At 41.3% G+C, this 27,873-nt stretch overlaps 2 protein-coding genes and 1 pseudogene across 9 annotated transcripts; all 3 read right to left on the bottom strand.

Annotated features, from left to right (window-relative positions):
- Positions 1-2,358: 2,358 nt before the first annotated feature.
- Positions 2,359-5,391, bottom strand: LOC135346661 (uncharacterized; annotated as a pseudogene).
- A 27-nt stretch (positions 5,392-5,418) lies between these two features.
- On the bottom strand, positions 5,419-7,648 carry LOC135346638 (uncharacterized). The gene has a single exon (XM_064544322.1). It carries the CDS (start codon positions 7,499-7,501, stop codon positions 5,423-5,425), a length of 2,079 nt encoding a protein of 692 aa, XP_064400392.1. The 5' UTR covers positions 7,502-7,648; the 3' UTR covers positions 5,419-5,422.
- A 2,090-nt stretch (positions 7,649-9,738) lies between these two features.
- On the bottom strand, positions 9,739-26,553 carry LOC135346640 (anaphase-promoting complex subunit 5-like). Of its 8 annotated transcripts, XM_064544329.1 has the most exons (17): positions 26,285-26,553; positions 23,002-23,075; positions 22,812-22,939; positions 22,654-22,752; positions 22,482-22,605; positions 22,350-22,431; positions 22,210-22,302; positions 22,093-22,157; positions 21,852-21,980; positions 18,136-18,268; positions 16,983-17,057; positions 16,807-16,928; positions 16,179-16,241; positions 15,969-16,125; positions 10,108-10,177; positions 9,981-10,058; positions 9,739-9,931 (listed from the first exon to the last, which is right to left on the bottom strand). In XM_064544329.1, exons 1-17 carry the CDS (start codon positions 26,450-26,452, stop codon positions 9,810-9,812), a joined length of 1,782 nt encoding a protein of 593 aa, XP_064400399.1. In that variant the 5' UTR covers positions 26,453-26,553; the 3' UTR covers positions 9,739-9,809. The 8 variants fall into 8 exon arrangements, with proteins under 8 accessions (XP_064400399.1, XP_064400398.1, XP_064400397.1 ...); XM_064544328.1 differs by having other exon boundaries at positions 9,739-9,925; positions 9,987-10,058; positions 22,482-22,752; positions 26,285-26,552; XM_064544327.1 differs by having other exon boundaries at positions 9,987-10,058; positions 22,482-22,752; positions 26,285-26,552.
- Positions 26,554-27,873: the final 1,320 nt, after the last annotated feature.

Below are 27,873 nucleotides of genomic sequence, written 5' to 3' on the forward strand. Positions count from 1 at the left end.
AATTTCAGATCTTAACTCAAACATATAAGATAGTTTCATGCCTAACATATTTTCAATGTACACATATTGTAGCAGCCATCTTGGAGTGATGATGTCATATGATGTAACAGGTGGTGGTCCAATGGAAGCGCCAAGAGTTGAACTTTCAGTACCTGCACTCAAATTGTTCCAATCACATTTAGTTTAGAAGATATTCACAAAAACGTAAAAAATCAAAAGTTCTACTCTCTTTGGTTGTTGCACTGTATATGAAAGTTCAATTTCAGTCAAGTACATACCGTAATCCGGATCAGATCACTTCAGCTGCAGATATAATATTGTGTAGATATACCTCAAACTAGATGACTGAAGTAAACCCTAGGCAGATTTATATGTCTCAACCAAATCGTTGCCGTATACCATGTAGAATATTTTTCAGGTGAAAAAACCTTTTGCAAATGAGCCAAATCAGCAAATTATGTTGACCCTTTGCGTACAGCGTTCTGGCAAGGATCGTGTATATTTAGTAGTAATAATATTTAGCTTTTGCAGATAATTATTTATTGTGAAGTTAGCCATGTGGTGTTTTGTTTTCCCACAAAATTTACTGAATTCTTGACAATACACATAATAAAAGTCCTACACAGAGCTGTAATTACCCTAGGCGCGCGTGGGCGGCCACGGGTATAGTAGTCGTTTGGTTTGTCTGTTTGTAATTTCTGGATCTGCTCACCTGGCTGCCACAGCACTGCGTTTATAGCATGGATAGCCTTCACACAGTAAGTTATTAGTTTTAACAATGGTAGATTTCGATGTTAGAGCTTTGTTGTCGAATAAAAGCGAGCAAAAACTAAGAAGCTTGAACTTGCAGGTTGGCAGCTAACTACACGCGGCCTTTATTCGAGGCATTCTCTGTATTTACAGCTGAGGTGATCCCGTACCAAAAACAGTGGAAAAGGGTCACTACAATAGAAAGCTAGAATTGTGACTTGTTTGTTGTCTTGTTAGCTGGATCTAGGATCCTACTCTATCCAAGAGTCATACTTCTCTGAGACTCCAGGCTTCTTTGCTGTGATCCTAGAGACTAGGACCTAGTTCACATCATGTACCACTAAAACTCTATTCTCAAGTCTGGTTTAGTTTTATTGCTCCTGAGTTGCTGTGCTAGACATGACAGCTCAGTCATTCATCACTACATGCACTGCATTATATCACTCTTCTGGTTTCTTTATAATCACGTCACCAGCCGAGGGTTTGCACTTTAGTGCTCTAGTTAGCTATAATTATAGAGATAGAGCTATAGGTTTGTTGTACAGCTGTTTTCTGAGTCTGTAGTATAGTCAGTATATAGCAGCTGTACAAATGTAAACGAACTTCTGCATGTCGTATACTCCTCACACAAGCTAAAATCAGAAATTGAAAAATCTCTCTATACAGACCTCCAAAACGTCTCAATGGATTAAGGACAATAATCTCAAAATGAATATAAAAAAAACGCAATAATTATATATCTTTCACTAAAGAAAAAACATCAACATTAAAAAGTTATAAAGGCAAATACCTATATACCTAGGAGTCTGGAGTCGCTGAATCTGTAAACTGTAACTCCTGTAAAGACGATCAATTTATTTGTAGTTGCCTGCCTATACCTGAGGTAGCCTCGTTGTCTCTAGCTAGCTAAACTTAAAAAAATTCTGCCCGGGAAGAGAAAATACTCCTCCATGCCTGCCTACTAGTGGTAGTGCTTACAGTCCATCTATAGTTATTGCCCAGCCCTCGTCAGTGTGGATTATACGAAATCTGACAGGAACTGACTTATGTCAGACCATAACCAAAATGCTCTGTCATTGTAGTTTCTTGTTCTGCCATGACTGTCGCAAGGCCCGACTAGTCTAGGGTCTGATCATAAATAGTAGAGGGGAGGGATTGGAAACATCACCGGTGACCAATATATTGCCCTAGAGAATTCTGACACCATGCGTGTTGATTGCGAGCCAGATGCAAAGACAAAGGAGAAGAAAGTGAAGAAAACTGCAGTCTGTAAATGTATGGTTTACACATCATTAATTTTACCTAATTTATGATCATCAAGGTCCATGCACTATTTTACATGTGAGTGCATAGAGTAAAAATGGAAGCTTATGCACACTTCAGCAAAATTGATTTTATTTCTATTTTGGAATGATGTAACCTTAATCAATGTATGTACAGCATTGCAAGTCAGGATAATGTTCCATTACCACAGGAACGACACACTCAATGGGAGTAGTTTTGCATAGAGTAAAAATGAAACAACGCTCAATGCAAGCATAAACTTGTAGCTGTACCCATCTAGCCAGTACACTATCACAAGCATGTAAGTTGAGAAAGATTTAACACCACAAAATAACAGAATTCACAGAATTCATTTTAAAAAATCAAGCCATTGTTCTCGAGGTATATAGTTTTTAAACATCTGTTTTAAATGATTCAACTTCGTATCTTGGAGTGTTCGTATCCTTCCTAGATCGACATAGTTCTCGTTCACGCCTGGAAAGCAGTTAAACTCGGGGAATCTTATTTCCAGTTAACATAATGGTTGATTGCTTTGGGGCTCCCGCTCCTTCCCAGCATTTCCATGACGCTGATGAGGATAACGTACGTCAACCATTGAAGTATTAGGTATAGTTTTCCACCATTTCATAAAGGAAAGGTCACATCCTTGTGGCATAACAACACATTCACTGAGGCGTTCTTCCTCCACTTCGGATTTTGTAATTGAACGAACAGGCTCATTACTCAATCTCTTCTTAATTGATCTTTGCCTGGATAGACGCTGGTGAGAAATTCCCAGGGCATGGTGTATGCAGCCAGAGCAGAAGTAAAAGTTACCTAGTGAGTCAAATACATTATTTCGAAGCCATTCGTTTTGTTTCACAAGATCTCGATCTTGCTGACGCTTTGGATGGGGATTGATGGTCTTTCGTCGCTTAAGTTCAGATCCTTGCCTCTTCATCCCCTTAAAAGTATCATAATACTTACTAAGTATGGGGGCACAACTCTTGCATACTTTAGCATTCCAGTCACTAGGCTGAAAGTCACTTGGACCAGGTAGGTCATCAGTTTCCTCAAAGGAGGACTGAAGTTCCTTGGAGAAGTGGTATGATTTTCTTGCCTCCCCTCTTAAGTACAATTCTTTTCTCTTAGCTCTTCTCTCCTTTCTGGAACCAGGAGAAGGTCCACTGGATTGCCTGACTTCATCTGAGTCATTTTGGCTAGATCCACTAAAGGTATCTTCATTCTCACTCGATCCAGAGGGGGGACCCTCACTATCTATGTCACTGCTTTCTCTAGCTCTTTTTCTAGCAGCCATATTCTTTAAAAAATAGCTGTTTTTGACACGAGGAGCTTCTAGAAGCCTTACTCTGTCCACCTGTGACGTTTAGGGACTCACCTGAGCTACAGTATTGAAGATATAATGGAAGTATTCAGCATGCTTTTTACCAGATTTTCAATTGCGTTTTTTTCAATTTATGTGAACGTGTATAAGCTTCCATTTTTACTCTATGCGCTCACACATGTATTTAGCTGGGAATTTGAAACTTTGTGGGGGATATCTTGAGCTAGGAAGTATATAGTCATGGTTGCTTGAGAGTGATCACAGTGTAGAGGGAGCATTGCATTATGCTGTTTATTGTTGGATATTAACATAGAAGTGTGAAAAGAAGAATTCAAAAGTACATTTTTTGCGGGAGAGTTACTGGTTAACAATAGATTGTACATCACTATTGTTTAGGTCTACATATTGCCTAATGATTCCGATGTGCCTTAAGAAAAGTTTTTCTTTGCTAACCTGTAAACGTCGTCAGACTTACAAAAATTATGTTTTGTGTTTGTTAACATCATCATTTCTCCTTTGTGATTGTGTTTATCATAATGTTAAGAAATAAGTATGCAGTCTATATGATCATGAACGGTGCCTAGTAAGTACTATAGTTTTTTTGTGAGTGCATGTCTTGTTTTTTGAAGGTTTGTTAAGATCTTAGGATGTGTGATTCTTCAATGCAATAGAGAAAAATCTCATTCTGATGTACAGCAACCAAAGAAACTAGTTCAGATCTATATGTATTAGTAGCTACTATGGGCCAGAGACAGCTATCTGTTCACTCTCTTTTGGCCCCAATTAAATTAACTTCCTGTCTATTTCTTAGAATAATTATATATAATAATAGCATGTAAGGTAGTGTATACAGGGGAATGGACTTCTATGTAGACACAATGACAGGTGGAGGGTACAGAAAATAGAGAGGATTAAGGGTACATACAAAGGTTCGGTTTATTGGTGGAGGTGGGTCTCCGAGATCACCAGGTCTATGGCCCAGATCTAAAGGGGTGTCCACTTGACGATCTGGACCCTCTGATGGCTTGGATCGATGAGCGAAGGAGGGAAAAGGTTAGTCGGCAACGGAGCCAGCATAGTGTACTGCTATATGATTGGTCCCATTTAGATGCTAACATCGAAGCGAGTCTCTTGTAGAAGGTGGTTGCTTCACGAGCTAAGCCTCCTGTTGCAGAGAGGACTAATGGGGAAAAGGATGCCTGTTCAATGTAAAAAATTCTTTGTTCGTAGGCCCTTTTCTTTATTTGCTCGTGCTTGCGGTAGACTGTTTGAGGGTCGGTGTGTCTGTTGGATGCAGCGTGTGGGTTAAATACCCTGACATCAAAATAAGTTCTTTCAAAGGAGCCACCCCATACTCCATTGGCTGCAATGTCTAGGCGTGCACCCGGTTGTGTATTAGCACTTGCTCCTGCTAGGTTCTCCCCTGTAACCGTTCTGGTTCTGTGCACACGTTGTTGCAGACCTCACTAAGAAGATCTGCAGTCAAGTCTCTGATCTCATTGTGCCGAATGGACGGAAAGCCGCCCTTCGCACAAGAGAGAGCGTGTTCTACTGTGAAGGAAGAACCACAGGCACATTTCGAGGGTAGCTTGTTTGGAGTCCAACCATAACGCAGGGATATAGGGCGTCTCTAAAGGCTTGTTTGTGGAGGGTGAAACCATGGGTTTTGAGCGGTAGGGTGGTAAGCCATGACGATGCACCCTTCTCTTTAGACAGATTGACAGATCTTTGCATGTTAATTGGTAGAGAGTAGTGGCGTCAGTGTGTTGGTTCTCTCTCTGTTTTGTTGGCCTACGGTGGATTTGGCCATTAGTGACTCCGAGATAATCTCCTGCCCATAGTGTGTGTCTTGTCTGATGATGTGATTACAGAGGGCAGATGTGACGAATTGGGAGGCATTGTATTCATGAGTAGCCTGTTTGGATGGTATACGGATCCCTAGTCCACCTTCCCTTGCTGGAAGGGCAAAGAGTGTACATTCAGTGTCGTTAGGTGGAGGAGTACCTGTGAGGGAAGGAACAAGTTTCTTACGCAGAGCTTCGTCCAGCGGTGCCAGTCTTTGACTCACGATCCTGCTTGGTGTTGTGCGACACATATAGGTCCATTTGCTTGATAATCCATGGTTGATAATCCATGGTTTAATGCAGAGTAGGCGGCGTGTGGCTGGGTGGTGGCAATATCTGCAAGGTTAGTCACGAGTGCAGACCAGCTGGCAACTTTAGACTCAGCAAAGGACTCCATGAACCCTGGGGAGCCAATGGGTGATCCTAGGTAGGGTCTTCCATCGGGAGTGACGTTCACACCAGTCTGGTGGAAGGTAGTGGACCCAATGGTGTGGAATCCCTCCTTAGTAATTAACCATGTCTTTAGGGGGTTCGGGTAGTATCCAAAGGCTGGGCCTTCTTTGGTTAAGGTGTCCCACCACTCGCGTAGGTCAGATATTTTCCCCGCAGCTGCAGCATCGTCCGCATACCAAATTTGGGTGATGTTAGTGTTAGAGAGTTTTGTTATGAGGGGAATGCTGGCCAGAGCATACATGGGCATGGCAAGGGGGTCACCTTGTGTGGTGCCTTCTTGGGAGAGTAGGCGGTCTCCATCAACGTAAAGATCTGTGGGCTCTCTGTAGGTGTTGATGAGGATGGTGGCCAGTGCCGGGCAGAGTCTGCGTATGTTGTGGAGGGCAACTTTGCGGTTCAGTGAGTTAAATGCGTTGGTAGCATCTGCTAGGAGAATGGCTTCATTATTATCTGAGTCAAGGCACCTTCTAGCTGCGTGTACAGCGGCTTCTATGCCCGACAACTGCCCTCCACAGAGTTGGATGCAGCCTGACGCTTCTTGGATGTCTTGTTTAATTAAGGACAGGGTAGCTTTGGCAATTATTCTTCGTGCTGTGTCTCCTATGCCAATAGGGCGAACCCCAGAGTTTTTGTCGAGTGCAATGAGTCGACATGCCAGGAAAGGGGCAATCAGGGGGGGGGCTACATAGGAGGTGCAGAGTCTTCTCGCAACCATGGCAAGTTGGTGACAGAGTTTGTCTGACGCTCTCTTGAAAGAGGTACATAACCTCCGCCATTGGTATGCGTCCAGGCCGGAGGGTCCTGCAGAGCCAGAGGTGTGAAGTGCAGCTGAGCGAATGGAGGAGGCGTCTAGGGCGTCAAAGACAACCGGGTGTACTTCTTGTGGTGGCGAAGGAAGGATGCAGTTTGGATGGGGGGGCTGTCCTTTAGGGTGTTTGTTTGCCAGGGCTTCTCTAACTGTGAGAGAATTAGGGTTGTTTGGGTCCACACGGTCAGCAAGGTGTAGTACACCCCCTTCTCTATTGTCAGCTAGTATATCCAGTGCTGCTCCACATTTTCCGGCGAACACCTTGTTGGCAAATAGACGTGCCTGGGATTGATTTGCAGCGTACTTAGATACTACTGGTGCACGCAACCTTCTTTGGATCGTTCTCCCTTCAAGCAATAGGTCGTTTAGGTTTCCTTCCTTCCAGGTACTCAATCTTCTTGTCAGGCAAGCACTGTTTTCTTTGTTTTTAGAAGCTCTATGGGGTTTCTGTAGAGACAAAATGGGGAGGACTGTGGCTGCCTTCAGGGCCACTGATTCTAGAGCAGACGCAGAGGCAAACGCTGCGTAGAGATTAGACAGCTCATCAACGAATTCTTTCCCGGCTTTTCCAATAGGCACTGTGAAGGAGTTCTTTCTCCAGTGTATTACTTCGGTATATGTGGCCTCTAGAATGACACAGAAATCTGTTGCACTATGAACGCCCCATGAAAACACGGGAGTTGTGGTTGGGGAGGGGCTTGGCAAATCGGCAACTTGTTCACTACGCTCCCTCTGGGGTGGCTGATTAGGTTGGTTTGCCGTTAGGTTTTCAGGTAGACTCACAGATGGTTGACTCGGAGGTGATTGATTTGGTGGTTGGTTTGCAGATAGGTTTACAGGTAGCTGACTCAAGGGTTGCCATAGTTGATTCTGGGTCAGTAGGTTTAGGTTATCAGGTTGACTCACAGATGGTTGACTCGGAGGTGGTTGGTTTGCAGGTAGATGTACGAGTAGCTGACTCAAGGGTTGCAATAGTTGATTCTGGGACGATAGAGAAGATGGCCCAGTAGCAGTGTCTATTTCCGGTGCAACACGCATGGGCGCGCCGCGTGAAATCCCTTGTTTCCAATCCCTCTCCTTTACTATCTATGGTCTGATGCCCTGAGACATGGACCATGCATTATCATTTATAGCTCATGACGTTCATTCTGATAAAATATGATATACATAATATCAGGAGCCCATAAAGAGAAGGAGCGGCTAACTACGGGGATCACGTACCGCATTTCCATATATGCAGGGTCACTAAGTGGTTGAATCCCTACACGTGTTATACGCAATGCAGGGATGCGGTTTGCAAGCACTTAGTCGCTTCCATACAAGGAAGTGCGGTTTCACCTTCAATTACGAGGCGTGATCCCCGAGTGTACGTTGAAGTTAGCCGATTAGCCGCTCCTTCTCTTTATGGGCTCCTGATAATAATTATATGACAGTCTAATTATTAATAATTATGCACAAGTGAAAGTTTAGTCATTGAACCATCCTGTAAGTATTCAGCCAGTGAAATGGTTGACTCATCTTCATCAGGACTAGTACTGGTTGTAGATGTGTGCTTGTTTTGCTCAGATTCACAACACAGTCACGGTAGTGTTTGGTGATCTTTCTCCAGTTCACTGGACTTGCCTCTTCCTACATAAACTTGTCTCTTAGGCTGTTTGACAGCTAAATGCTGAGAAGAGTGACGGTTAGAGGGCATAGCTAGCTACTTTACAATCTTTAATATTATGCTGAGGTAGTCAGTCTTGTACCAGCATTACTACGCTAGCTGTTCAAGAGTAGTCCATCCTAGCTGGCTAAGGAACGATGAACTTGGAGTCCTAGGTATGCTAGCTGTTCAAGAGTAGTCCATCCTAGCTGGCTAAGGAACGATGAACTTGGAGTCCTAGGAGGCTTGCCCATAATAGTTCTGGATGCTCTCAAGTAGTCCAGAGATTGGAAACAAATGGGGGCTTCCGTGTGTAAATGGTTGAAACACTTTGGTCCGCGTTATATTTTGCGCTCGCGAAACACATAATGGAAAAAAAAATGCAGCGAACTTCTTCTGCAATCCAGCTAACCATTTTTTCTTCCCCAAGCAATCATTTGGAAAGTCCAAACCAGTTCTGTGGTCTTGCCAAATACAACTTTGCTGTTTCTCCATCATGATAAGAATCAATGTTGTGTTCTGTAACATTTGTGTTAGGCTAAGCTTTAAAGCTGAACAGAATCTAGTACAGCAGTATAGCCAGTAGAGAAGGGGCGTTACCAACGATACTGGAAATGGGCGTGGCCTCAAAAAATCGGCTCGCCGATTTCATAACAACCTGACCACTCTAAAGTTGGTGGCTACGGCCCTGCAGACTACTATACCCGTGGCCGTCCATGCACGCCTCGGGTAATAATTGCTAACATAACGTTATACAAAGCAAACTATATCACCAAGAGTAGATGCGAGTAAGAGTGTTGAACTGCTAGTAACAGCAATTTCCTGCTCCTGCGTCATAGTAATCAGTACTGATTAGCAACACTTCCCAGAAGCTTAACAGCACTCATTAATTGAATAGTGACGACAGTGATGACGCATGTCAAGGCAAATGCGGTTCCACGATTAGTACAGCAGTTCAACACTCTTACTCTTATCTACTCTTGATATCACCTCTTCTATAATACACTTCATACTTCTTGAGCCAAAGCAAAACATGGCGAGAGGCTAAATAAATATTACACAGCGCAGCTTGCAACACATGTCCATATACATGTATGTATATAGCTGGCGATATTACATTCAGCATAGCCTCCTTCACCGGCACTTCACCGGCACTTCCCTAAGTGCAGCGGGAAGTGCGGCCTGGGATTGAGGCAGGGTGTCATACAGGGGGGGGGGAAAGGGGGGATATCCCCCCCCTATCTCCAATTTCCCCCCCCTTTTTTGCTGACTGAGGGTCCATAGCTGGCAATTTTACATACTATAAGGGTATTGAAATAACAGTTGACCTTTTTTTAGCAACATTTTCTGGTTACTTTTTTTATTTCCCCCCTCTACTTCAAAATCCTGTATGACACCCTGTGAGGCTAGAATGAACAGGGCATTGAAATAAATGTAGCAGTTTATCTTTTTTTTTTAAACAAAAATGAATGTTCCGGTTAATTTTCAAATCATGCCTTATCCCCCCCCCCGTCTACTTCAAAATCCTGTATGACAACCTGTCAGCATGGTGGTGATTTAGGTCCCAGGTCAATACAGTATACACTTGTAGTTATTCAAGGATGCAGATATCCCCTGGATCATAACTGTATCTCATAATTATAATAATATACATACAATATAATATCTAAAAGTTAAAATTAAAATACTAAGTTACAATTATTACAAGTTACGATACAATTTTTCCAACACCTGGACTTGCTGTGATTCAGAATGTCGAGAACAGGCCTGATACAGATGAGCTGAAACTTGAAGGCTAGAGAGAATCTTGCAAACACCTGTAGCTAAAAAATACATTTCATTGTCCAGCAATTATAGGATTACTGAATTTACATTTACAATTTAGTCTTTTCAATAGTAATTCAGCCTGGCCTTTCAAAACAAGAGCTTTAGCAATAGCTCCAGTATAACCTGTAAGTATAGAAGGAATTAAATGATAAATGTACACACAACAGCGTACCTTGAGCGTAAAAATGTAAGAGACAGCCATCCACATGATCAACGCACGCCTTGGGTGATCCCAATAGTAGCTGCAAGAGAAAACACACAATAGATATTACATACAATAAATATACAGCAGACTCTCATTATCCGGCCACCTTTGGAATAGTGTAGCTTGGCTGGAAAAGCGACGTACCCGCACTTCAGAAAATAGCACGACCTACTAATTTTGCTGTTTTGTCTCGAGGATATTGCTCTGCCATCATATAATATGCGGCCGTACATTGAAAACCTAGCTTGGGGCAGCCAACAGTATACGCCGGCCAAAGGCCAATTTCCGTGCAATTAACACAGATGACTAAGCAAAAGAGCACATGGTCACCAATCAATCATTTGGGGTGTGGCTCAATTTATCGAGAAGAGTTAGCAAACACATGCTAGTCTGAGATTTATTTTTCTGTAGCCTCTGTTGTGTTGTAGCCTCTGTTGTGTAGCTATGCAGTACATAATTATAGGCATGAGGTATCTATGTGTTAATTATAGTGTCTCAAATCCTGAGGGATGAGGGATACTATAACTAACAGACACCGAATCCCCATATGTGGCTCAATTTATCGAGAAGAGTTAGCAAACACATGCTAGTCTGAGATTTATTTTTCTATAGCCTCTGTTGTGTTGTAGCCTCTGTTGTGTAGCTATGCAGACCTAGCTACATAATTAGTACATAATTATAGGCATGAGGTATCTATGTGTTAACTAGTGTTCAAGCTGGCGCTGTGCTAATGCCTCTCGCCATGTTTTTGCTTTCGCTCAAAAGTATTAGAGTGTTATCTATAATGAATTTTATATTAAAGTTAGCTTATCTATATAAAGTCACTGAGAAGAAAAGACTTATTTACATGCATCTATTGTAAGTTATTATTTTTTGTATTATGTGGCTTACCAGGACATCAAGAAAGAAGAAAATTGATTCTTCCAGGATCTGTAGTTCAGTGTATATAATATCTAAGAAGAAAAGACCTGTGTACATGCATATTGTTATCTATATTGTTATATGGTAGTGTTTTGTGGCTTACCAGGCCCTCAAGACAAAGATGATTCTGCCAGGAGGATCTGGATCTGGATCTTGGATATTATTTTCTCACACATGGGGAATGAGCGCGCATGCGCATTACATCCACAGGAATAATTAAAGGGTGTGTCCAAAGAGATCAATTTTACAAATGGCTACTGTACTGCTAGCTAGCTGTTTTAACAGATATTTTCTGAGTATTGTAGCTAACAAAAAGCTAGCGCTTTAGTGCAAGGCTAACTCATATGTTGAATAGAAAGTTTGTGCGGACAGATGATGCTATGAAAGATTCTGAAGAGACTGCAACAGCCTTCAATGTGAGTCAAACTAGCCATAACTCGAGAAAGAAGCTTTAGTTTGCTAATCCACGAATCAAAATCCAAGAGAACGTGGCTAGAAGCCTATAAAAGCTGTTAGTTTTCGTCGCATTGTAACCGTTGAGCAGTTATAGCTGGAATACACACACACACACACAGACAGACACACACACAGTCAGCTTTACCGTATCCCTCGTGCGGCTACGCCTCGAGGCATAATTATAGTGTCTCAAATCCTGAGGGATGAGGGATACTATAACTAACAGAATCCCCATATGTACTAGCCCTGCCTCAGGCAGAAGTGCATCTATAAAAGCAGCAAGCCTTAGCAACATACAGCTTTACTTTTGAAAATGTCCTGTTCTCTGCTAAAAAAAATCGAATATATATAGCCCCGAATTTCCCTGCTTCAACATTGGAATGGACAAGAGCAGGGTGGATTGACTATGACTCCACCTTCTGCAGGAAGCGCTCTGCAACAAATGAACAATTAATAATTAATGTGCCCATGCAGCCTCCTTTTTTCTCTGCACGAGCCCTACCCCCGGCCCATGCAAGCTTCTCAGTTCTATACGGCTTAGCTAGCAAGGAATAACTTGCTACACAATCGTTCCCAAAAAGACACAAGAGTCTACTGAATGGGCAGTAAACAATTTGAAATAATAATATTATGGCTGCAGGGTAGGAACAGAAGTCAGGAGGACGAAGTTGACGAACACCTAGAAGACCTGCTTGTGACAATGGACCTAAAATCATTGGCTCTCAGTAGTCTTTGTAGTTGATTGAGAGAAATTGCCATCACAACTCTAGCTGCTCATACAAGGAGCACTGATCTTACTGAGATGGCATCAAACAAGTGTCTGGAAGCAAGTAAACTTGTCGGTACTGACAGAAAAATGTCCACCACAGTACAAAAGAAGACAAAACCTGACTTTTCAACACTGGAGAGAGCGTGAGCAAGAGCAGAAGAGAAGTAGAAGCTATCACAACAGAACTAGTCACTATAGTCTAGGCCATAATGTTGTAATTACAGCACCAGTAAAAATAATTATTACCCGAGGTGCGCGTGGGCGGCCACGGGTATAGTAGTCGTTTGGTTTGTCTGTTTGTATTTCTGGGTCTGCTCACCTGGCTGCCACAGCACTGCGTTTATAGCATGGATAGCCTTCACACAGTAGTTTTAAGAATGGTAGATTTCGATGTTAGAACTTTGTTGTCGAATAAAAGCGAGCAAAAACTAAGAAGCTTGGCTAGCTAGCTAACTACACGCGGCCTTTATTCGAGGCACTCTCCGTATTTACAGCTGAAGTGATCCCGTACCAAAAACAGTGGAAAAGGGTAACTACAATAGAAAGCTAGAATTGTGACTTGTTTGTTGTCTGTTAGCTAGCTGACTCTGGGATCCTACTCTATCCAAGAGTCATACTTCTCTGAGACTCCAGGCTTCTTTGCTGTGATCCTAGACCACCTCATGTACACTGTTCTCAATGTTTCAGTCTGGTTTAGTTTTATTGCTGGTATGCTAGACAGCTCAGTCATACATCACTACATGCACTGCATTATATCACTTTTCTGGTTTCATGTCACCAGCCGAGGGTTTGCACTTCAGTGCTCTAGAAACAATTAATGTATACGTATGAAAAAAATTGATTTTATATGGTAGTTTAAGTATAGGCATTATAAAAGAGGGCGTCCTAACTGAGGCTGGTGGTATAATTAGGACGTTTACGGCATCTTATTAAAACTGCTTTTGATTTGTGCAATGACATCATTGTACTGACTACTTTACTAAGATATCTCTACCCCTAAGAATGCAATTGACGCATGCGCAGACAATGTATACCAGGCCGTCTTTCTCAATTGAGAGCGGCCTGGAATCGAGGCTATAAAGTGAGTAAAGGGGACACAGTTCAAGTTCTCTAGTCTAGTCTTGAGACTAATGTTAAAAAGAGAAGTATGTTAAAAGTTGATATGATAATTATTGATGATTAAATAATTATGTAAACGCGAAGAGCATAGTTACATGTATGTATAGTGCTGTGCATGTCCATGCAAGTAAATCAACCAATAATTATGTCGCTTGGTCTGACAAATGGCCTAGTACACGAAATAGCGAGCGGCTGCATTTCAGGGCGAGTTTTGTGCAGCAAACATCTAGAGCTAGCAGTCCGTGAACCAAGTACTTCGAATAGAGAGATCTACAGTACTGCATGTATAGCAAACATGAGACCATTTAACTATATCTTAGTTAAAGCAAGGATCACTTTCTCCGAATTTTGTTTAGACAATTAGGTTCCAGCTCTTAGCCTCTATCACTAACAGAAAGGGTGTGGACAATACTATCTTGTGTATCAAGCAACCATGGTGCAAGAATAATGGATCTCATACTCGTGGGGTGTGGCACGCATGCACAAGCAACAAGATAAAGGCGTGTGTATCTTCAAAGCGCTCACAAATCACAGCTGCTTCAGGCAGTGAAGCGCTTCGTAGGCACGATTCTTAAGGGAGCATTGTTACACCACTGCCTTGATTATTAGCATAACTTTCGAAGCTTGCAAATCAAAATAACTCATTCGAGTGTATTACAACCATTGAGCATACACATGCACACATACACACTATAAATGAAAGCACCGCAGGTGCTGATGCCGTATAGTTTTTCAGTGTTATCTCAGCAATGGAATAAGCATATAGGATGTTCTTGGTATCAAAATGTAGCCCATTAATTTAATCTGTAAACTTATTACAGAAATTTGAAAGCTAGGCTATTAATTTTTCAAAAGTTATTACTCTAACCAAAAGTACACCTGAAAACCAGTAAATCATGAATTATAGGCACTGTGAACATAAGTATTAGTTAATGTACAGTGTAGAGGGGTTTATGACAGTAAACCTCCCGACTACGAGGGCGTAAGCACGAGGGGGAGGTGTGGTTTACTGTCATAAACCCCGAGGCACTGTGCATTAATTGATTATATGTCCCATCTGATTGGCTGACTGGTTGCTATGCATCAAGCTGAATGACTACCACGTAGCAACACTATTCAAACAAGAAGACAACTAGGAAAAGAGAGCTCGTCCACACACCAGGGCTGCTGTCCACACTCAAATCCTTGCGCATCCTGGACAGAATATGAGCAGCCAGCCCCTCCCTCAAAGAGAACGGTATACAGAGCCACTCCCCCTCTCTGTTCAATTAGTCAGCCCCTCCCTCCACTTACTGCGCAGCAACCAGCCAGAAGAAACAACACAGCTAGCTCTAGACGATGTCTAGACCAGCTCTCTTCAGCTATGTCAGGCTAGTAGGCAAGCAAAGGTAAGCTTAAAATAGCCACTCCTATATTATTACTAAACTGGCTTCTTTTTATTTAAATGCAGAAGCTGAACAGGCCTAGTGCAGTGCGTGCAGTACTAGTGCTAGTGAGCAAGGCTCAGCCTGAGCCCTAGCCCTCTCCCAGAGTGTCTCTAAAGCAGCTCCTTCTGCAAGCACACAGCATAATTTTTGATGAACTAGTCTACACACTACACCCTCTGTCTCTATGTTTTCATTTGACATTTTGTTTCTCATGCAAGACATTTTCATTCATCGAAAACACAATTAATTTATTTTTACTGCATATGCTTGAGGTGCCAATTTATGAGCCATATTTTCCCTTGTAGCCCTGAGGTGCCAATTTATGACAGTTAAACCCCACTAGACTACATGGCAAAAGTGTAGTAGGTGGGAAATATTATATATAAGACTCATGAAGGATAGCCAGGATACCTAAACCATTCAACAATTATCTTATGAAGTCTGAGACCTTAGCTGTTTAAGGTTAGTGTTTTATTACTCTAACCGGTTACCCACTACAACAATTTACTGTTGTTCTTATTAGTCCCCCCAAACCCACCACCTCACGTTTTCATGGAAATTTTTGGGATATGTTGTAGCTTATTCATTCACCTACACAATGGTATCAGCACCATTTCTAAAGGTTCCAATCAAAAGATATCAACATTTAAGTACAGCCACTCACACATTTGTGGTAATCTACTCTCTAAGCTGGATGCACTGTACTAGTATGGAGTGCTAAAATTGCTTGCAGTCTTTGACTTGGCTGAATATAGCTACTGTTCTCGGAAAGTTTCCGTATATCTCTCCATGCATACACATTTCCTCTGTAAAACATTATGACCGCACATGCACCGTATAGCGGGTAATTTTCGGGGGTCAAAATATTTGTGGTTCAGCAATATTTATAGCCTTTCGTGGTTGGCTGATTGCACTGCAGGTAAAGGTAGGCAAGGTCGCTTCATTTGTGGTCTAAGCCCCAACCACAAAAACTACGAATATTTTTCCCCACGAAAATTACCAGGTATATGGTATCTATGTGTGTATTGGATTTGTTTACCCTGTGCAGTTGTATGTATTCCCTCTGGTTACAAATCCAATACACCCTTGACATCCATAGTACAAACTATTACGTGTACCACTATGCCGTTATTTACCTGTAGCTGGCCAAGGAGTAGTTTAATAAGATGTGTTTCCAAATGATTGCCTTCACAGTAGCTCGTACAATCCACAACACAAGCCAATGCCGAAGGTGGACTTTCAATAAAGAAGACCTCTGCTAACAACAGCCAATTCTGAAGATTCTTGCACTTTCTATATATTTTATACGTAAAAGAGCTCTAGTGCATAATTTTTATTGTACAAACCTTTCCACAATCACTTGCACTGTATCTTGAAGGATTCCTTCCCTAGCAAACAACAGAGCCGCCCTACAGAAATCAATCAGCGTAGTATGCATTCCAATAGGTAGATACATGTACCATTAACGGGAAATTTTTGTTGGGTGCAAAACTTCGCACTTTTCGAGGCAGAGCGGAATGCTAAACTATTAAAACTTTAAGTTAAAAGTTTACTTTCCAGAAATTGTATACAGTACAACGACCACCTCCGAGAAGCAACCACTCGCTATAATAAGGCCAGCTGTAATAAGGCCAACTCAGGTCCAGATTGAAACTGCATAGACTTCAATGTAAAGCAACCTCTCAGGAACGACCACCTCTCAACTCAGTACAATGATTAGCTTTTTAGTTTCGTTGAAAAACTAACTGTAGCGGTTAGCTAAGTTCCAAGATTCACTTGAGCAGGAATTGACTGGTGTGGATGGCAATCAAAACCTCTCACCTCTCTATAGTGGGCAAAAGGCTGTTCCCCAATGGTTTCCGTGTTATGAAGGTTCCACTGTATACTCAAAGTATTACGTGTAAAATCAATATAGCATATCAACTTAACCAACAAATACAGGTGTGCTTGCAACACATACCTTAATTATCTCACCTGTACTTGGCACTGTTTTCAGCAAACAAATGGATATTAGAAAGATGTTGCCTCGCAACAGCAAACTGACCCAGATGAACTGCCTGATCGAAACCTATTTCCTCCATACAATCGCTCAATACCTAGTTAAAACAACATTGTTAACGTTTTCTAAAAAAGCAGACGATTGTACATACCTTCTGAGACTGAGGTGATGATGCCAAAATGTCTCTGGCAGTTACTAACAGCTTCATACTTCTACCATACTTTCCCTGCACACAATATACGTACTGTGTGGCTACACATAAACTATTCACATCAACTATTGTTGCATTTGACACACAATAAATATTATCAAGAATACAGTAACAAAGGAAGTAAGTTACTCTACTTAATTGTAGATAGAAAGGAAAGGCAGGGATTCGGGGGTGAACCTCCCCCCCCCCACCAAATGCTTTAGAATAATGACATCATCACATTAGTTAGTACTGTCTATATGATGTGCAATATGTAACTAGATCTAGCAACACGCTTACGCGCGCCCAACCCCCACTCCCTGATTTTTAATCCTAAATAAAAATCTGAAAGGGTTGGAAACGACCGTGCCTTCCTGTGTAAATGGTTGAAATACTCCGCATTATATTTTGCACTCGCGAATTTTTTTCGTGGTTGATCGTTCAGTGGTTGTAATTTAACTGTCTCCTATCCACTAGCGAGTAATCAGGGGCTGGGTACTGAACTCTAGAGAAGTAAGTTTACACTACTGACTAGCTCTAAGTCTGTTTTCATCACTCTGTTCAATTTTAGCTTGAACCACTCCTTTCTCTTTCCCTGCTGTGAAACCAAAACAGCAAAGGACATAGCTTGACTGGTTAGTATGCTACATAGTGGTATGGATAAGGCCCACTCCAAGTGGACATTTAGTTCCAGCTTCATCGAACACCTGTATTTTTGTAATTTCCCTTGAACATGTTTTCTACTCACTCTTCTGAAAAGGCTGCAATGGCATTCCAAGTAGGCATAACTCAAGAACGAAGCATTATTTTGCAATCCACGAATTAAAAGAAAACACGACTAGAAGCCTATAGAAACTCGATCCTTGAGCAGCTGTAGCACTCTACACAGACACACAAACACAGTACCGTATACCTCACTTGCGTATGTGCACCAAGGCATAAACATCACTGAAAAATTGCTAAGGGATATAATTATACGAACCACCATGCATGCACATACAGTTCTCAAAATGTAATTCTAGTGCCGTTTCCAATTACAGTAATGTATACATTGTGATCACATTAAGTAGCATGTATGAGCATACATAATTATAGTGTCAACTAGCTATCTCACATTCTTGAATAAATATCGTGCAACGGAGGAGGTGGAGACCGCAAATGCTTCATCCATTCCTTGATAATATGACACAGTGTTGTAGTCCTCAGGTACTTCATACAATAATTGCGAGTAGAACAAACTTGCCAACCTGAATGACAGAGATATATATGTAAGTGTGTTTATGTGCACTCTTAAAATATTTACCGACTATATACATGAAAAGAGTAGTCAAACTAGAGCACTGAAGTGCAAACCCTCAGCTACTGACATGATTACAAATAAACCAAAAGAACTAGGTACCAGAAGAACCAGGTAGTGACTGGGCTGTCTAGCACAGCGACTCAGAACTAAACCAGACTACTACAGAGAGAGAGACATGCTGAAACATTAGAGAGCAGAGTTTTAGTGGTACATAGGTATATGCACTGTGGACTAGGATCATAGCAAAGAAGCTTCGAGTCTCAGAGAAGTATGGCTCCTGGAATAGGATCCCAGAGTCAGCTAGCTAACAGAGACTACATCCAGTCACAAATCTAGCTTTCGTGACCCCTTTTCCATTGTTTCTGGTACGGGATCACTTCATCTGCAAGTAATAAAGACCAGACCACAGTGTAGCTGCTCTTCAAGTTTCTTAGGTTTTATTCGACAACAAAGCTTTAACATCAAAATCTGCCACTATTAACTTGTTGTGTGAAGGCTATCCATGCTGTAATTAAACCATAGTAGGAGGGATTGGAAACGAAAATTTTTGCGTGAAACACTCCGCGTTATAGGATGTGGCTAAAACTACAAAGAATTATTTTTATAGTCAGCATGCTCATTACCTGTCTTGACTACTCTACAATGTGCTGTGCATAGAAACATGATCACTTGTAATGTAAAAACTAAAGAGAATCTAGCTCTAAAAAGTCTACTAAGCCACTCAGCCACTACCACTAAACAAATAAATGCTATAAAAGAAGAAATAGCCCTTACTATGAAGTCGTGAGAGGTCAAGGCCCGTGGTGTGTCTAAGTAATAGTTCTGTAGAATCCCGAACGCAGTGAGGGTTCTACTAGCCCTGAGGGCTTCTAAATCATGTGGAAACTTCCTAAACAGTGTTTAAGCATTTTAGATTATAGCAACAACGCTCATACGCCTGACAACAATGGTTTGAACGCACAAACAATGGATTCTGAGCCTCCTCCGGTGCCGAACACTTTCTTGAGTTCGCCTATTACACGGTTTCTAAAAGACAGAACTACTGAGACGCAGCCCACATCACTTCCCTGCTTCCTTCCAAACCAGCCACACCTCCAGCTCTGTCTTTACAGCAACCAGCCCCACCTCCATATCTGCTGCAGCAACCAGCCCCACCGTCCTATCTGCTCTCTCTGACCTGCAAGACGAAGAGTTCGTAGACTATTTGCTCTCCTACACAGCCAGTGAGAACCTACTTACTGCTCCAGTGGCAAAGAAAACAAGAAAATTTGCTCCCCCAAAGTCAAGTAAAGAAGTAGAACAAGCAAGAAAGGAAACAATACCAGAGTCATTGACATCAAGTATTGCTTATTATTATTACTTTTATTATGGTTATTATCTTATCTTGATCAAATCTTTGCTACATGATTTTCTATTGAAGTACATGATTTTCTAAGTAAGTACATGATTTTCTAGTCGATCCCAGCCCCTCTCACTAGAGGGCCTGGTAAACACTGTTTGTGCGTGGGTGGATTCAATAGTAAATTTGTTAGTAAAACTCTTTGTAATTTATCAATTAACCTTTTGTACTATGGTCACCCACGTGGTTGATTAAACTATTAGTGTCAAGAGAGAGAAATCGCCCATCACAACTCTAGGCTCATACAAGGAGCACTGATCTTACTGTTTGATGAGATGGCATCAAACAAGCGTCTGGAAGCAAGTAGACTTGCCAGAGCCGGTAGGTACTGACAGAAAAACGCCCACCATTCTACCACAGTACAAAAGAAGACAAAACCTGACTTTTCTACACTGGAGAGAGCTTGAGCAAGAGCAGAACAGAAGTAGAAGCCATCACAACAAAAATAGTCACTAGTCTAGGTCATAAATGTTGTAAGTAGCTTATTAAAACTGCTGTGATTTGTGCAATGACATCATTCTAAAATATACAATATACTGACTAATTTACTAAGATATCTTGAAGAATCTTGGGGCAATTGACGCATGCGCAGACAATGTATACCAGGCCGTCTTTCTCAATTGAGAGCGGCCTGGAATCGAGGCTAATGATTTTCTAAATTGGATAAAACATTTCCTCTAACCAATCAGATTGCAATATTTATGACAAACATGATCTAAAAGTATACTAAAAGTATACTAAAGCAGTTTGAAGGACTATACTGCAAACGTTTATGAACATCAGTATAGCTGATCCATAGCATGAAGCCATTCTATGTAGCACTTAGATACATAATAACCAAGTCAAGCAATGTACTTTGCCGTTTTGACTCCACAGCTGGGAAAGAGAAAAGTTGACATAGAGTAATTCACAACAAAAATTGGAAACAGAGTAAATTAAGACAACGGACTCAGAGCTTGTCAGTGGTATAAACTAGAGTACCTCTCAGCTTCTGAGTGATTGCTAGTGGATAGGAGAGCTAGAAACAGTTAAAATACAACACAAAACGATCAACCACGAAAATATTTGCGAGCGCGAAATATAACGCGGAGTGTTTCAACCTTTTACACAGGGCGGCCCGGTCGTTTCCAATCCCTCTTACTGTTCTATCTATGTGTAAACGCAGTGCTATAATATCCAGGTGAGTAGATTCAGAATACACAAACAAACAAACAAACAAACTACTATACCCGTGGCCGCCCACGCGCGCTTCGGGTAATCACTGCCTTATGCAGGGCCCGTAGATAGCTTAGGTTTGCAGGGGTGGAAAAGTACCAGCTGAAAAAGGTCAACGGTTATTTCAAATTCTCTGATTATTGCTGTTCATGGCAACATGTAACTTAATTGTTGTGGTATCGACTTGGCTACAATTTATTCTAAACTAAAAAAGGTAACGAAGGTATTCTGCTTTCCAGTGGTGTAGCCAGGATTTTTGGATCTCAATTGCATGAGTAGAGAACTGAACTTTACTTAAAAAACTTTTTCTCAGCAGTCAGCATGCGCATCAGATAGCCCTGCCCACACTTCTTAATAACTATATGCATGCATGCAGTACAGCTAAGATATTGACAGATCACGATGATTCAACTGAGTTGGAGTATGGAGCATATAGAGCATAAAAGGGCTCTAGCCTCGTCAGCCCTCCTCTGCATACGCCACTGCATCATTCAATAATCATGATTTGCAATGCACTAGGCACAGTATTAAGCACATCGCGCATGTGCAGATCAAATGTTTCATTATTACAGATCTAGAACCAGGGGGGACAACTGCCCCCTCCGCTGTCTACGGACCTGATATGTAGAGCCCATGCATTTAATAAATTCCATGATCCATTATAGGAGATGAGTATAATTATATGCATTCTTGTAGCATGTGCGTATTACCAGAATATTTTGCTGGTGAAAATCATTTGCGAATGACCCAAATCAGCATGACCCTTTGCGATCTAACTATTGCGTTCTGGTAATTAAGGATCGTGTGTAAACTAGCACTATTTTATTGCTGCATAGTGATCAACCCTAGCAAAGTTCGCATATGTTTAATGCTCGCAAAACATTCTAGTACGGTATATATAAGCAGAAATGTATACCTTTGTCCACAAGTATCCATAGTTGATATATGCAGAGCCAATAGCAAACTTCTCTGAGAGAGCTTTTGAGTGTTCCCAGTATACACATCAGAGAAATCTGATTCACATAATGTCAGCATTTCCACCGCACTGAAATAATGTGGATGCTTATGTTGTGAGTTGTATAAGCTACTGTAACAGTATAGGGGACAATACACCCATTCTAGTAGCGTCCAGCATAAATTATATCTACCACACGTACCTTTTCAATTGGCCACTAAGCACTAATGTCTTGATTTCTTGAAGCCGACCCCACATGCCTAGCACCTGAACAAGATTTATATAATAATTATAAACAATTATTTCAGAGGTACTATACCGGCAGTTTAAGATTCCTTGCATTCTTTAGAAAACGATCTAGAATAGATAGAGTATCATCTATTTCCATGGGCTGCAAATTGAGCAACCATCCCTAAAAAACAACGTGGTTGATAACAAGTTATTATACACGGTATGTACCAGAGCATACTCCAAAAGGACAGAGGTGTTCTTTTGATGGGCCATTCGAATTGATTCTTGCAGTGCAAAGATGCCTTCTTCCCTACATGAAGTACATGAACAAAAATTAATTTCTTTGCTACTGCAACGAACTTGTGTCCAAAGTTTCCATGCATCTGAGCCAGTTCCAATGCTTCAACTTCCAGTAGCCTATTGCCGTTAACTTTTACGTCACCACCAACCAAAGCACTCTCAACTACCATTACATTTTGTTTTCCTAAAACGTAGGAAAAATCAACTTTAGTCCCACTTTTGAAGCCTACACCTGAGGTATATAGGGATGAAGCCCACCGTTTATGAACACGACAAAGTTGGCAAAATGATAGCCTTTGATACTCTTGAACACTGCGTCGAACAAATACACCTTCGAAAGAATTATAATCAGTTTACTAAAGCCATACAAAGCAACACAACTTATCTCACCTAACACACTGTTTTTGAGGTCTCTGTCAAGTAATCCTGATGAGCTATCGTCATTACCCTCTAATTGTTGGATGAGTAAATCAAACAAGCTCATAAATTCGCATAAGTCACCGGCAACTTCATAAGTGCTGCAAATTGGGTCACTTCATGTTAGCTGTGGATCAGTTTCACCACTGCTGTTATATCATACCGGTTTAAATATACTTTTTCAAGATGAACATCAATGGTACGAAGCCTTTGCTTAATACTTTCCAGGGAGAGTTCCTAGAGTATAATTAATAATGATGAATGATGTTGTTTGTATGCATGTGTACTACAACCAAGATAGTACACATGGAGTACGTACTTCTACTTCTTCAAACTATAGCAAGCACAATCACCAGTGCGTCCATAAGTGACATATTGATTGTAAGTACTTTTCTAGGAGGGGTGGGGGGTGGGGGGGGGGGTGGGATTTTCTCATTTCAGGATTGAATCCCTAAGCACGAATATTGCAGTGATTGACCACGTCCATCTACTTTATTATGTGTTCAGTATTTTCACTGACTACTACGCACATATAATTATAATTTTAGCTATAAAGATCTCACATTCATTGTACACACAACAAACACACCGCTGCATGTGTTGCTGTGCACATGCACACCTAGGCATAATTACGTCATGCATAGGAAAGCGCAACTTACTGTGTTTTGCAAGTCATTATGCACAGTAAAATTAATGGGCGTTGTTTGTGGTTACTATAAATTATAGATCTATCAGGAATATGCTGACTTATAAGTTTTTGTGTCCTCTATAAATCTACCAGAACCTCGATTATCCGACCTTCCATTATCCGGAACCTCGATTATCCGGCTTGGCAGTTTTCTTGTTATCAGATCAGAAAATGGGCGTGTCCCTCAAACGCGCATGCGCGTTGCAGCTGTTACCATGGAAACATGCCTACTTATCGTCTGCGCATGCGCAGACAACCATGTGGCACTTGCAGTTTATCAATAAAGTGGGTGGATCAAGGCGTGGTTTATCTATTCGATTATCCGGCCTGCTTCTGGAACCAAGGTGTCCGGATAATCGAGGTTCTACTGTACTCTTATTGTACTGTACATGTATAGAAGATAGGCGCTAGGCTAGGCTGTGATATAGCACTACAATTCTAGTATAGGCTAGGCTATGTCAAGAGAATCATGTACACTATACAGTAAGGTCTAACAGATCTCTAGCTCTAAGAGAAAAAGAGTTATAGCTACACTTCTATAACTACAGAACAACGGCTCTCCAGCGCAAATCAACTGAGTACTGCCTAGGCATAACTGCAAGCTATAAACTTCAGCTAGCAAATTTGATTTTTTTGCTGAATAAATGAATGTGTGCAGTAGTAGACAGACAACGCCCATTTACTGTGCACAATGACAAGCAACTTGCAAAACACAGTAAAAGATACGTACACACTCAATCATCATATACAAAGCGGCAAATAATTAAGAGTGGGTTGATGAGTGGTGCGTAGTAAAAGGGTGACCTTGGAGATTTCCACATGCACACACCTAGGCATAATTATGTTATGAAGGAAAGCACACCTTAAATACGTACACACTCATCATAATTATAAGTGGCAAATAATTAGTGAGTGTAATTAGTGAGTGGTGCTTAGTAACAGTGACTTTGGAGATTTCCTAAAAATGGGCGTGGTAACCCTTACAAAAATGTGAAGTGCGCTACATGTGTGCTGCGTGCATAAACGCTACATAAACGTTGCACAGATGCACACTAGTTATGCGCATATCCAGCATTAGTTAGGCATGTATGCACAATGTACAGTGTATGCTGCACCTTGGATATTTGGCCACACGTGCAAAACCAGTGCAGGATGAGAGCGAACAGTAGTACACATAATTATGCCACTTGTATATGTACCATACGATTCAAACCTTCTAGTATACGTGCCACTTGTACGCACTATACAGATTTGAATGCATCATACAACCAGTATACGCATGCTACTTGTATGCACCATACAACCAGTACACATGCCACTTGTATGCAACATACGGCCAGTAAAACAATGACGTCACAGCGAACGAAAGTGGATTGAAAAGAAGTACATGATTTTGATTGTTAATTCTGTTAGCCTGTTATGCTAACAAAAGACTCACAGCCCGCAACAGTGTGGATGACAATCATTTGAACGGAATGAAAGCTGACACTAGCCTATGTAGACAGGCCATGCTCATCAATTAATACTAACCTTGGTGAAAGGAAAGAAAATAGCTGCTGCAACCAACCTACAGCTTGAAATACAATGAATACATCAACATACAACAACGGTAAATGCATGGGTAAAGTAGCTAGGTATAAAGAGTCAAGATTCTGCATCAGAAGGTTGTTCCTTGTCACTGTCAGAGATTCAGAGAAGATTGTCTTTGACTCTTAAATAATCTAACTGTATATATCTAGCTATAATCAATAAGGTTACGGTAAACAGTTTGCTCATGAATATTCATGATTTTCTTATAATGATTTTTGTGAAACTATAAATGCCATGAGAGAAGTTTGAAGCACATACATGATAAATATATCGGTGTATCAATCTGTATGACAAGTATCAATCTTCAAAACATCTTCCAGTGGAAGCTCTGAGCGATCATCAAGTTACTAGAAACAACACAAAACTAGTAGTCATTTTAAACTTCCAAAAACACTTCTAGCTCTGTGTTCTTGGTCTTATATGATGCTTCTTACCATTCTGGAGGGCGGGTCGAAGCGTTTTTTTCTTTCCAGGCCAACAAACTCTCACAAAATAATAATATGTAGACTAACTCCACTTAAAATGGCGGCCAGAGCCAAGGAAAACAGCCTCTTGTGAGCTTTCAGTAGCCTTTTTTCAAAATATCTCTTCGACCCGCCCTGCATATAGTGAAGCTACAGTAGACTGTACCTAAGCTTTACAGTAAAAATGTCTATTTGAGCCATGAAATGACTACTGCGTTTCAGCTGGACTTCCAGCTCATTCTAGCTGGAAAAGATCACTAGATCTAGCTCATGAATAATTAATGAGTAAACGGTTGACCGTAACCTTAAGAGCTAACCAGCATACACAGTAATCAAACTGCTAAACCTTTTTTGAAAACTTGCTCACTGACAACTTCCTGATGGGCGTATTTTCGAGGCAAATTAGCCTATGCAGGACATGGGTGTAATCTCGGTAGAGTACGGTAATTTATTGTGTTCTGCGATTTTGAAGACCGTAACCAGACTATACGGTAGGCTAAAAAGCATGCACGCTCACGACGTTAGAGTGGCCTAATGGTAACACCGTTTTCAATGCCAGCAAACCACACCCACCAATACCTTGCATGTGAAATACCGGTGCGTGGGAGTTTATCCCTGAAAATTAGCACCCCACGAAAATTTTCTGCTATACGGTAGCTATTTATACCTCACATGACAGTCTGAATAATGCACACCTAAATTACCTTATGTTCAGAAATGTCATGAATTCCACACAGCAGTAGTAGAATTACATCCACCTTGTTGTAGGCACTTTCTTTGAGCTTTGACCACTGGCTTACCAAAAGTAATAAGCTGATCACGCCTGAAGATATGGCACACTTATAACTTTCAGTCTTAGCTGCAGTGTTCATGATGCGATGTGGAATACAAGAAATCTTATCGAATGTCTCTGGTTCCAAGCTTTCTATTCAGCCGGACATACCGAAGATATAGGGGCTTCCCCCCCGATTTCGGGGGCCTAAAATGCTAGGGGATTGTCTAAGTTCACCGTGTTTGATGCACTTCACTTCCTTCATGTGACCCCACCCCTCCATTAGCTACATTGTAGCTACTCTGCATCTGAGACCGAGCTAGCTGCATGTATGCTAGTCTCATGGATCAGCCGGACCTGAAGGACCAGCTAGTCTCATGGATCAGTGATCCATCAGACTAGCTGCATGCATGGCCGGGCAGTGGACAAAGGGATTATAGCACAAGCACAAGGCCTAGGGGAATTAAATCTACTATGACTTGAGGGATAGCTATAGGTTGAAGACCATGATAGTCTCCTATCATCTCATCTCAAGCAAAGTCAAAGGGGCCATCCACTGTTACTTGGTACACGTAGATATTCAATAAGTGCAATTAAGAAAATAATTATGAGCACTATACAAAATCAAACAAAACATTAGAGGGGGTGAAGGAAGTTAGTTTTTTGTGTGCACAATTCTACAGAGATGACAGTCGCCCACTGACTCTTCTGGAATCGTGGACAGATGGAACGGAATAACATCACTATTATGCATTGCTGAAACTCGGCACTTGAATTGTCAGTTTGGTCATATACTACAAAGAGAAAAAACACGAATATTAGTACATGGTAGTAGGAAATAGGGTATACGCGTACATGCTATGCACACATTACAATAAAAAATGCACTTCGAGTACAAAGTTGAGCGGTAACTCTCAAGTGTATGATTCGCGACAAGAAAATGTTTGATGGACCCTGACGGTGTGTAACAATGTGTACCCTCTATTTTGTTTCACTGCCAACAGAAGAATGCCACACTGGTCATCCTATATAATAGTCCAAGGTCTCTATGGGATTATGAGACCCCGAGGGCCCGAGGCTGTAGCGCCCCCGAGTGCAGCGCTACTAAGGGCCTGAGGTATGATAATCCCATAGTGACCGTTGGACGAGGCCTATAACTGATTTAGAATAGTGCTAAGCAAGCTAGGCTATATTAACACAAAGAAGACTCTGCAACCAAGAGTTTCTACAAACCTCAAGCAACGTTAAAGCTTCGCTCTGGCTAAGTCTACATAAAAACTCACATTGAAGGCCGTTTCCATCTCTAGAATCATGCATAGCAAAACTGCTAATAGAACTTAGTAATAGCTCTGCACTAGAGCACTACATGTAGCTATTGTTAGCTGCAAGAGTGAGATAAAAGCTGCAAAGCTGTACTGTAGAAAAAAAAAATTTTTAATGATGCACTGCATCATGGTTACTATGACTTCAACATAAATCTCCGTAGGTAAGTACATACCGTAATTGATGTAATCACAGCGC

Source organism: Halichondria panicea, chromosome 13 (assembly GCF_963675165.1).
Source record: "Halichondria panicea chromosome 13, odHalPani1.1, whole genome shotgun sequence".
NCBI classification, from domain to species: Eukaryota; Metazoa; Porifera; class Demospongiae; order Suberitida; family Halichondriidae; genus Halichondria; species Halichondria panicea.

Excerpts from the sequence above, each read along its gene's own strand:
- LOC135346638 (XM_064544322.1), bottom strand. The coding sequence starts at position 7,501 with ATGCGTGTTGCACCGGAAATAGACACTGCTACTGGGCCATCTTCTCTA.
- LOC135346640 (XM_064544325.1), bottom strand. The coding sequence starts at position 26,452 with ATGAACACTGCAGCTAAGACTGAAAGTTATAAGTGTGCCATATCTTCA. Across the intron at positions 16,242-16,806 it reads GAAAACAGTGCCAAGTACAG|GGCGGCTCTGTTGTTTGCTA; the intron begins GTGAGATAATTA and ends TGATTTCTGTAG. Across the intron at positions 9,932-9,980 it reads GAAAAGACTAAATTGTAAAT|CTACAGGTGTTTGCAAGATT; the intron begins GTAAATTCAGTA and ends TGTATTTTTTAG.